This window comes from Aquila chrysaetos, chromosome Z (genome assembly GCF_900496995.4).
Source record: "Aquila chrysaetos chrysaetos chromosome Z, bAquChr1.4, whole genome shotgun sequence".
Lineage (NCBI taxonomy): Eukaryota > Metazoa > Chordata > Aves > Accipitriformes > Accipitridae > Aquila > Aquila chrysaetos.
In genome coordinates, this window is record NC_044030.1 from 61,073,249 (window position 1) to 61,082,762 (window position 9,514).

The following is a 9,514-nucleotide window of genomic DNA, read 5'->3' on the forward strand; positions in this document are numbered from 1 at the left end:
CCAGATGAGAAGACTACAACTCACTGAACAAGGTCATTAGGAGCAGGAGATTAAGCACCCATGAAGTGGTTTGTAATGGTAAAGTAAACAAGACAGCACTGCAAGTGAGACAGAAAGAGACAGGGAGGGAGTCTGGAGGGATGGGCTATGACTTTCTCAGTGCTTAGCAAGCAGGCTGAGACTAAGATGAGAAATCTGTAAACAGTCTTAGCTGGGTGGATGATGAACAGGAACTGTGCTTTGAGTATGGAATAACTTATAACAAAGACTCAAAAAAAGAGAGGCCCTTGATGTCGATTCAGTCACCTAAAACTTCCAAGTGTATTTACCTTCATCTCTCTGTACTCCATTTTCCACCTGTAAAATGGGAACAATGCAGACCTCAACTCACAGCTGTATTTCATGACCATCACAGAAAGCCCACAAAACCAACAACTTTCTCTTCAGAACAACATAGAAAAGAGTATATTCATAACATATTCATTCAAAAAAGGAAAAAAGAACCCCAACAATTTTATCACCAACTGAACACCAAGCATTTTGCAGACTGACTGAGGCAGAGGGAGTATTACTGTTGTAACTAGAGAACTGGTTTAGAGGTGTGAACCAGGGTTGAACATGTAGCTTTAATTTTGGAATTTGGTAAGTTGTGTGCTCGGTTTTGCAAACCTAAAAACACTTCTTAAGCTTGTATTTGTGTGGATAAATGGAAAACGCTGCTGACCCTACATTGTGCTTAATTTTGTTCTTGAAATCCCTATCTGTAAAAACAAAAGGAAGTTGGTGTACTCCAAGTTTAAGCAAGGCCGACAAGTGAAAGCACCCCTTCCTTACCCTGGGTCACACCAGCGCGGTACCCAGCGCAGCACCACAAATGCATTCGGGTTAAGCGGCCATTACACGTTTCCCTGCCCGTCTGTCCACGACAACGTAACGAAGAAGAGCAAGACGACCGGCACACGCTCACAGACCAGTACGTTCGGAGTCAGCAGGAGTAACGCTGTCCCACGGAACGCCCCTCCAGCCCGCTTCCTCGCCAGCTTGCCCCCGGCCCCAGCCCGCCTGTCCCAACACCAGCTCGCTCGGCTCCAGCAGCAGCTCGGCGCCCACCACGACCGCTTCCAAAGAGGCGGCCGCTCCAGCGGTACGCCTCGGTTTTACGCAGCTACAAGCTGATAACAGAGCACCTGCCGCGGGCAAGAGCCGCCCCCGCCCTACGGCCGGGCTCAGGCCCGGGTGACCGCCGGAGGGCCAGCTCGAGAGGGAGGGAGGGAGGGAGGGAGAGCCGAGGCCCGCGGCGCCTGCTCAGCCCCAGCAGCCGCGGAGCGGGAACACGGGGCGTGAGGCGAAGGCCGCGACCAGCCGCCCCCTCGGAAGGGGGGAGGGGGCGCCCCCGCCATTTTGAGACGGGCGCAGCGGACCCGCCGGCGACGCTCCCCCCGCCATTTTACGGGCAGCCCCACGGCCCGTCGGGTGTGGGGGACGTGGCCTGGCCCGGCTCCACCCGCCGCCAGGCTGGTACCGGCCAGACCGCGCCCTCCGCCCCCTCCTAACTCAGGTATCAGGTGAAACTGGTCGGGCATGCGGGAGAGGCAGTGGTGGCCGGAGCGCGGCGGAAGGATGGCTGGGCGCCGCGGGCTGTGCTTGCTGCTGCTCTGTGCGCTGCTGGCAGCCGCCGCTCCCGTAGGTGAGAGGAGGAGTGCGAGCCGCCGCCGACGGGTGCTAGAGCCGCCGGCTCGGCTGAGATCAGCTGGGGACGGCCGAGCCCTCCCAGGGCTCCGCGGGTGCCGCATTGGTTGATCGGCGCCCCGCGGCTGCGGGTTGGGCTGCGGGTGGTGGCGCTTGAGGCGGGCAGCGGTGCCGGGGGCCCGGGGGCGGCGGGGCTGAACCGCGCCGACGAGCAGGTTTCTGGCTCCCGGCTGGGGTGCGGGGAGCCCGGAGCGGACTGGTCGAGGTTCCCGCCGAGTCGAACGGGTTCGGAAAACTGGGGCCGGTGGCTGTGGAGCTGCCGGGAGCCGCGGGGAGGGCGCTGCCGGCCTGCCGGCCTCCCTCCCTTCCTCCCCGCCAGGTGGGGGAAAGCAGCTCGACGGGCAGGCAGCCGGGCTCGGCTTCCAGCCCCCTCCGGATTTCTGGGGCGCACGGAGGCGGGGAGGGGGGGCGCTGAAGGACCGCAGGTCTTGCGCGGGGTCCCCGCGGGAGCTGCCTGGCACCCCTGCCCTGGCTTCACCCGCGTCGGTGCTGTACCCGATCAGGTTCTCGGCTAGAAACCTGCCTAAAAGCTGTATATAAACATAAAAAACCTTAAAGACCCTGTTCTCGCTTTTTTCCTCAACTCTGAAAAGCTAGGGTTTTTTTTTTTTCATCCTAAATCTTACCTTTGTTAGTTTATATTATTGCTTATTGAACGTAAGTGCTATTTGGGGAAAAACAACCAAAACAGCCATTCGTATTAATATTTCACAGCCTTAAGGTTCATGTTTCACTACCTTTTATAGTAAACCCCATTGCCATGTCTACGCATGCCTACTGTATTTGTTCATCCTGGTCTCATTTGCATAATAAAAGTATATGCGTAAAGACTGTGTAAATATTGAAGCCAAGCTTATGGTAGGTCATATTTTCTCAACGAATAGATACTAGATAGCTGCAAATTTTGTTGTTCAGGGTAGAGTTTCTGAAATAACTGTCTCTTAATAGCCTAGTTGTCTGACCTGGGTGGGGGGAGGAATTTGGAATCATGCCGGGGGGAGGGGGTAGTATGCTTAAAAGTTTTAGCTGGGTGCTTGATCTTCTGGAATAGGAAGGTGAAATGAGCTCTTAAGTGTGATCCTATCCCAACCAAGGGATATGCACTATAAACCAGGGGCTTATTGTGGCTGTTTTCAAACAGGCTAATGCCATTACTGGGTTCTGGTGAATCTGGGCTGCAGATCCAAGAACGAGGGTAATCTTAATCTTATAGTCCTGTGTGGGTATTACTACCATGACCTAAACTAGTTAATTTGGATACTCTGTGCTGCTGTCACTTTTGTGTCTCCAGGGGAGGCATAATCCTTCGTTTGGTGTGTAGTGGGTTATATCTTCTGGACAAATGGCAAAGGTGTTGAAACAGTCTTTTGTTGTGGGAGGAGAGTATGTTTTTCCCTTGATGCCAAGGAAGTGTTTCCCGTGGGCAGATTAGCAAATCGGCTGCATTCTCTGTGTGTGAGTCAGGCAGGGTGAAACTCGGTTTGGAAAAGAACAATTGTTATGGAAAACTGCAAGCGCAGAAAGAGTAAGAAAAGGATGTAGAAAATGCAGATACCTAACAAAGGATTGGTTGCTTGGTGGGGGAGTGTTAACTCCAAAGACAAACAAGACACTGAACTGTCTCCCTATATGGGTGCCAGTTGGGCTAACAAAAGCTGCCCAGTATCTGCAGTCAGAACTTTTGAGGCTGGAACTACTTAAAGTCAACATAAAAGTAAGACTTGGTCTCTGAAATTTAGCTTGACTGTGTCTTCAAAAATAGAATAAAAGAAACCTTTGTCTCTATTCTGCCATTCTTGCAATACTGAGTCCTGTCTGTGGTTCACGTGTCCATGAATCCACTTTATTACAGCTCTTACTGTAATGTGTCACACAGACACTTCAGGGCTTTTTGGTAAGCTTTTTTTTTTTTTTTTCCCCAACCCAACCTATGAACATCAATTGCAAAGCATTGCTTTATATCTGATCACAAAACGTTAATAAGAATGAAGTGGTAGTATTTGCTCTTCCAGTTTTCTGTAGTAATTTAAGTCTTTGGAATGGAATAGAAATAGTATGACTGCAGTTTGATAGTATCAGCCACTTACTGATGGACAGGTCTTAACATTGTACACTGCACTTTATTATGGTACTCTGAGAATTGCTGTCAGTTTAGAATACAGGGTCTGTTTCCAGGCATCTCTGGGATCTTTCTCAGCTAAGCTATAAGCCTGAGAAAAGAGGCATTGCTTAGCAAATTATCATTTACGTTATGTGATATCTATGTAAGCTGTGGTCTTCAAGCTGGTTTTATGGCTTCTATTCTTCACAGCTCAGGTTAGGGACCTGGGATTTCTGTATTATACATGTAAACTTTGCAGTCTTTAACAATATTGCTGACATAGTCATGTGGCTTGAAGATCTGAGAGCAGGATTTGTATAATTCCGCCCTGTTGTAATTATACCACATATAGGCCTAAATGACTGTTTGGCATTTTAATTCATTTTCTTTAGGACTGTTGTTTTGTTGATATAATATAGACTTCAGTCCTCATGCAGTCTACTGCAAAGATTTGTCCATGTCGTTGTACTAGCAAAAAGTTTTCTTACGCCTCAGTTTTCCAGTGAAGCCTGCCTGTGCCTGAAACTTGTAAAATACTTGTTAAGTGGAGCTAGGGTGACTTAATTAAAAGCTCTAAAGAGCACCAATATATGCTGTATTTCTGTACACCTCTTGGGGAATTCACACAGTCTAGACAGGATGCTAATGCTGTACATCAGACTTTTGCAGTAATAACTTGAAAAGAATAGCTATCTAAAGTTGTGCTACTTTTGAGAATTTATACTGGAAAACACACATACTTGTGTATTTACGTATTTCTTGTGTGAGATTTTTTATACTTTAAAATGTAAGGTGTAAGTATTACACCTTACAGTTCTGGAACTGTATCAAAACTATTGAACAACAAAGAGACCATCCTTCAATACTGTTCATGGCTTCTTGTACACAAACCTGCTTCCTCACGAAGACTCTCCTTTATAGGGGTTGGGGGGGGGTGTGGCTAAAATAATCCACAAATATTGATAGAAACGGAGATGAGGTTAAAAATAATTCTCCCACAGCCAGCCAAGTTCCATGTCCATACAGTTTAGCTCAGCAGATGTCTGAGTTTTTTGGTACAGTGTGAGTTCATGGACAGTATCTGCTTGTGCATTTTAACCTGTTAGCACGAGAGGACTGTGTTGGGTCTGGAGGGGTTCTGAACTGAGCTGTCTGAAGGCTGTCGTACAAGACAGCAGTCAGGAATGGCTGGCTTGCCCATATGGTTTGTAAGTTCCTGTGGCGTTCAGAGAGGCATAGCAAAACTTGAAAGTGGTAGCTGTCTTGTGTGTGAAGCAACCATAGCTGTCAGCTCAACCACCTAGCACTTTAAGTAGAAACTGCAGAGATTTCTGGTCATCTTGCCCATGAATTGGAAGGAGATCCTAGATGACTGGCCCTATTGCATCTTTGTGCACAAAGTTAGCCTGTTCAAGTTTCAATTCAGATACAGTGTAACAGGCATCTTTCTTACCCTAGAGATCACTTGTACATAGCTCTTGGCATTACTTTCTGAGTTTCAGTTCTAGCGCGTCTGAGGGCAGCATGCTCTTTTTTGCTGCATACGTGATTTTCAGGCTATCTAAACTGAGGAAACTTCTACTGCCGGTACATTAGCCTGCTGCAAAGTTTCATGAGTCCCAACACTTGGGTAACCTGGCACTGCCATGTGCAATAATAATGGTGCCCTGGGGTACAACAGCCGTTTTAACAAGGTATTTTTAATATCACCAGTGATGCAGAAAAGCATATTGGTTGCTGGTGCAATCCTTGAATAGGGATTTAGGTTGTCTTTTGGATAACAAACTTAAAACAAAGGGAAGAAAAATTGTCAAGTGTTTGAAAACCAGTCTTAATTTTTCTGTTGATGAGGCCCTCTTTAATGCTTCAGAGTAAATCATAATGTCTACTTTATTTTTAAAAAAGACGAAAAGTCTGCACTTCAATAATGGCAACTTCTTAATTTTTTTTTCAATTTTAGAGAGTAGTGGAACCAGCAGTTCAAAAGGAAGAAGTTTTGCTGGCCAGAAAGTTCCAAATACAAATAATGCCTCCGAAGAGTTATATGAAGTGGATGAATTTGCAGCAAAAGCCCTCACAGGAAAGTTGACTACAGTTTTTCTTCCTGTTGTCTATATCATTGTCTTTATGATTGGTTTCCCAAGCAATGCCATGGCCCTCTGGGTCTTTTTTTTCCGAACAAAGAAAAAACATCCGGCTGTGATTTATATGGTTAACTTGGCATTGGCAGACCTCCTTTTTGTTGTCTGGTTCCCACTGAAGATTGCATACCATGTAAATGGCAATAATTGGCTATTTGGTGAAGGTCTCTGCAAAGTACTTGTTGGATTTTTCTATGGAAATATGTACTGTTCCATTCTCTTTATGACATGTCTCAGTGTGCAACGGTATTGGGTTGTAGTGAACCCCATAGTGCATTCAAGAAAGAAATCTGAAATTGCCTTGGGCATCTCCCTTGCTATCTGGATACTGATTTTTTTGGGCACCATTCCAATGTATCTTGTTAATCAGACAGCATATATTTCAAATCTTAACATCACTACCTGCCATGATGTGTTGCCTGAAAATGTTTTGGCTCATGATACGTTTAATTATTTCCTCTCACTTGCAATTGGACTCTTCTTAATCCCAGCTATCCTCACTGCTGTTGCTTACATACTGATGATTAAGACTCTCAATGCTTCCATCTCAGATGTAAGTACTGCGAAGAAACGAAAAAGAGCAATCAAACTCATTATTGCTGTCCTGTCCATGTATCTCATCTGTTTCACACCTAGCAATGTGCTGCTTGTTGTGCACTATTTGCTCCTCAAAACGTACAGCCAGAGCTATCTGTATATGTCGTACATAACTGCACTGTGTCTTTCTACTGTGAACAGTTGTATTGATCCATTCATCTATTACTATATTTCAAAAGACTTCAGAGACAACCTTAAAAATGCTCTTCTTTGCCGAAGCGTGCGAACTACACGGAGGATGCAAGTGTCTCTCTCATCAAGCAGATACCCCAAGAAGTCAAATTCTTATTCTTCAAGCTCGAACGGGACCACTAAATCAACCTACTGAGTTTAATCCTAGAAAAGTGAACTTTTATTACTACTACTGAAAGGATGTAAGTGACAAGAGAGTTATTTTGTATGAGAGAGTCTGAAGAAACGTCTCTGCTTTTTAATTACATTAAAGCCTGGATTTCAGAACTGGCAGCTGCTTACCCTGTGTAGAACTTGTCATCATTTTTTTTCCTAGTCTAGTGGTAAGATTTATCTGCTTACATTTCAGGTGCTCTGCAAAAATGCTGCTGACCTGGAAGTGAGTTGTGGGTGAAGACATTTTTGTTCAATATCAAAGTTGTTAAAAAGCAAACTGTCACTGGAATGTCATGTAGTGTTGCTAGTATATTTAATTAACAGAGAAATCTGTTTTGTTTGGCTTTAACTGTAACGTATTAAACAGCTGCATATGTAGGACCTTGCTCTGTGTACCTGCTTGCACTGAACATTATTTGAAACGGTAGAGAGAAGGAAAGAAGAATCCATTTCACCGCCTTGGTATAGACTGCTTATTATTTTCAGTATAATGTAATTTTGTATTGTTTTCCAAGTTACCATGCTGTAAATACTAACACAGCAAAAGCCTGTAAGGTTATCCTATTGAGTTGACAAGCTGAACTTGTTATCAGCTAGCACCGAGATAAAATGTAAGTTGAGATTTTTACAGTTACTTAGCACTTGCCAGTACATGATCTTAGGTGGGACTATTTAACAAAGCTTGGATGAATAGCTATTTGATTTTTATATAATGTGCCTTGTATTTTTAAGATACCGAAATAAGATTTTTTTAATAACACGTTTGAGTTGTATGCTTTCTTTTATGCTTTTACATGCTCTTCAAAATGCTGAGTAGTTCAGCTTGCCTGGCTTCAGGTAACAAAGATATTATTCCTAACAGTGAATTAGAAGTCTGACAACTGTGGCTGTAATGGCTAAATGGGTTAAGTAAAATCTACCTTAATGACACATTTCATTAGAGTAAAACTGTTCCCTTATCTTACTAGCAGATAACTAAAACCAAGTGGTTCAGAACTGTGGGGGAATAATAAACAAACACATTAACAAGATAGCAAACTTCAGGCCCAGTGGATTTCTGAAATATCTTAAGTCTTCTTCCCTCACCCAGAATATTTGTGACCCACTCAGAAATATGGAATCACATTTACTTTTAATATGAAAAGCTGATGGGTATATGTTTGGTGGTAGGATTTAAATGCATTTTTTTCAAATCTTGCAGTCCTGGTATGTTTCACCAAGTTGTAGAATGAACTTGCATCCACGTGACCTATCTGAAACTCAGGCATAGCTGGGTCCCTACAACACAAGCAAATGGAAAAGCCCTCAGTCCAAAAAGTACTCTGAGACAGCTGGTGTATAGATAGGAAATATTTACCATTTCAAATATGGAGAGTAAGGAAGGGGGTAGATTGAACTGTGGCAAGAGTTTGAGCAGTCTTGCACAGCTTAAAGGCCATAAATATTTATATAATAATTTTTTTTCTGTGTGCTAGTCTCTCCCTTCCCTTGTCTTGTTCTTTGGTTTCCATGTTCTCTCCCTACTGCGGTAACAAGGTTTTTTTCCCCATACGTAACAAAGACTAAGAGATCTATTTAATGTGTTTGATCTTATCTCAAGGATTAATTAAGCTCTAGCTCTGTTATCTGTTGCAGTCTTGTCTACTAACACTTAGCAGGTGCTTAGCATGAAAGTAGGATGTTCTGTGGTGGTATTTCAGAGGTCCAGGCTAAAATAGCAACTTATATTAACGAATGGCTCATTGAGGAGCAGAGAGTTACAGCTCTTTAGAAGACCTGGAACACAAATGCTTCTCTGGCATAAACAGTTTGCTCTTCCTGTTTCCTGACAAATATACAGGGAAATAATTGCTTATTTATTACTGAACTGAAGAGGTAATGCAGCATTGTTACTGGAAAATAACTGTATGTAAGAGGCCATAGTTCACTGGAAGGATTTGGGAAGAAGGGGTTGAACCATCTTCACAAACTGCTGTCTGAACTCTTGCCTTAGCCTGTGTGTGATAAACAGAATATGAGAATGTCCTTTATCTTGCTCAACAGCCTAGTGTGCTTCCTGCTCTGTGTATGGTAGTGGATAATATGAAGGAAAGGCATCCAGTTCATGTGATTACAGCACTACCTGTGTTCTGCCAGGGGTCCAAGGGTTACAGGTTGTATGTTGTAAAGATGATGAATTGTCTGTGTGTGTCTATATAATACCAGAAAGATAACACTCATGATTCATGGATGACTGTTAAATTGCTGAAAAATAATATGCTTAATATAGCCAGTCTTTTGGTGGACAAGATTTATTTCATGTTGTTATTTAATCAGAAGTATACCAAATAACGCTTGTATCTGTACTGTCACTCTTTGTTCTTCCTTTCCCATCATTGATGGGATCAGAGTTGGGGACTATCAAACAATCAGTCAGACCATTCCACTGCAGCTCATGCGAAGGGAAGTGCTGATCCTCTTGACTGCTTCTCCCTTCTAGCTTTTTTCATCTGTGGATTGACAAAGGTTGCAAGGAAGACTCTTTCATCTCTTACCTGCAGCAACAGCGGAGGTCTGCCAGTGACACGCGTAAGAGTTA

General features: G+C 44.1%; 1 protein-coding gene across 1 annotated transcript; it reads left to right on the forward strand.

Annotated features, from left to right (window-relative positions):
- The first annotated feature begins 954 nt into the window (after positions 1–954).
- F2RL1 (F2R like trypsin receptor 1) lies at positions 955–9,221 on the forward strand. Its single transcript, XM_030005577.2, has 2 exons — positions 955–1,687; positions 5,811–9,221. The coding sequence occupies exons 1-2, from the start codon at positions 1,582–1,584 to the stop codon at positions 6,914–6,916; spliced, it is 1,212 nt and encodes a 403-aa protein (XP_029861437.1). The 5' UTR covers positions 955–1,581; the 3' UTR covers positions 6,917–9,221.
- Positions 9,222–9,514: the final 293 nt, after the last annotated feature.

Excerpts from the sequence above, each read along its gene's own strand:
- F2RL1 (XM_030005577.2), top strand. The coding sequence starts at position 1,582 with ATGCGGGAGAGGCAGTGGTGGCCGGAGCGCGGCGGAAGGATGGCTGGG. Across the intron at positions 1,688-5,810 it reads GGCAGCCGCCGCTCCCGTAG|AGAGTAGTGGAACCAGCAGT; the intron begins GTGAGAGGAGGA and ends TTTCAATTTTAG.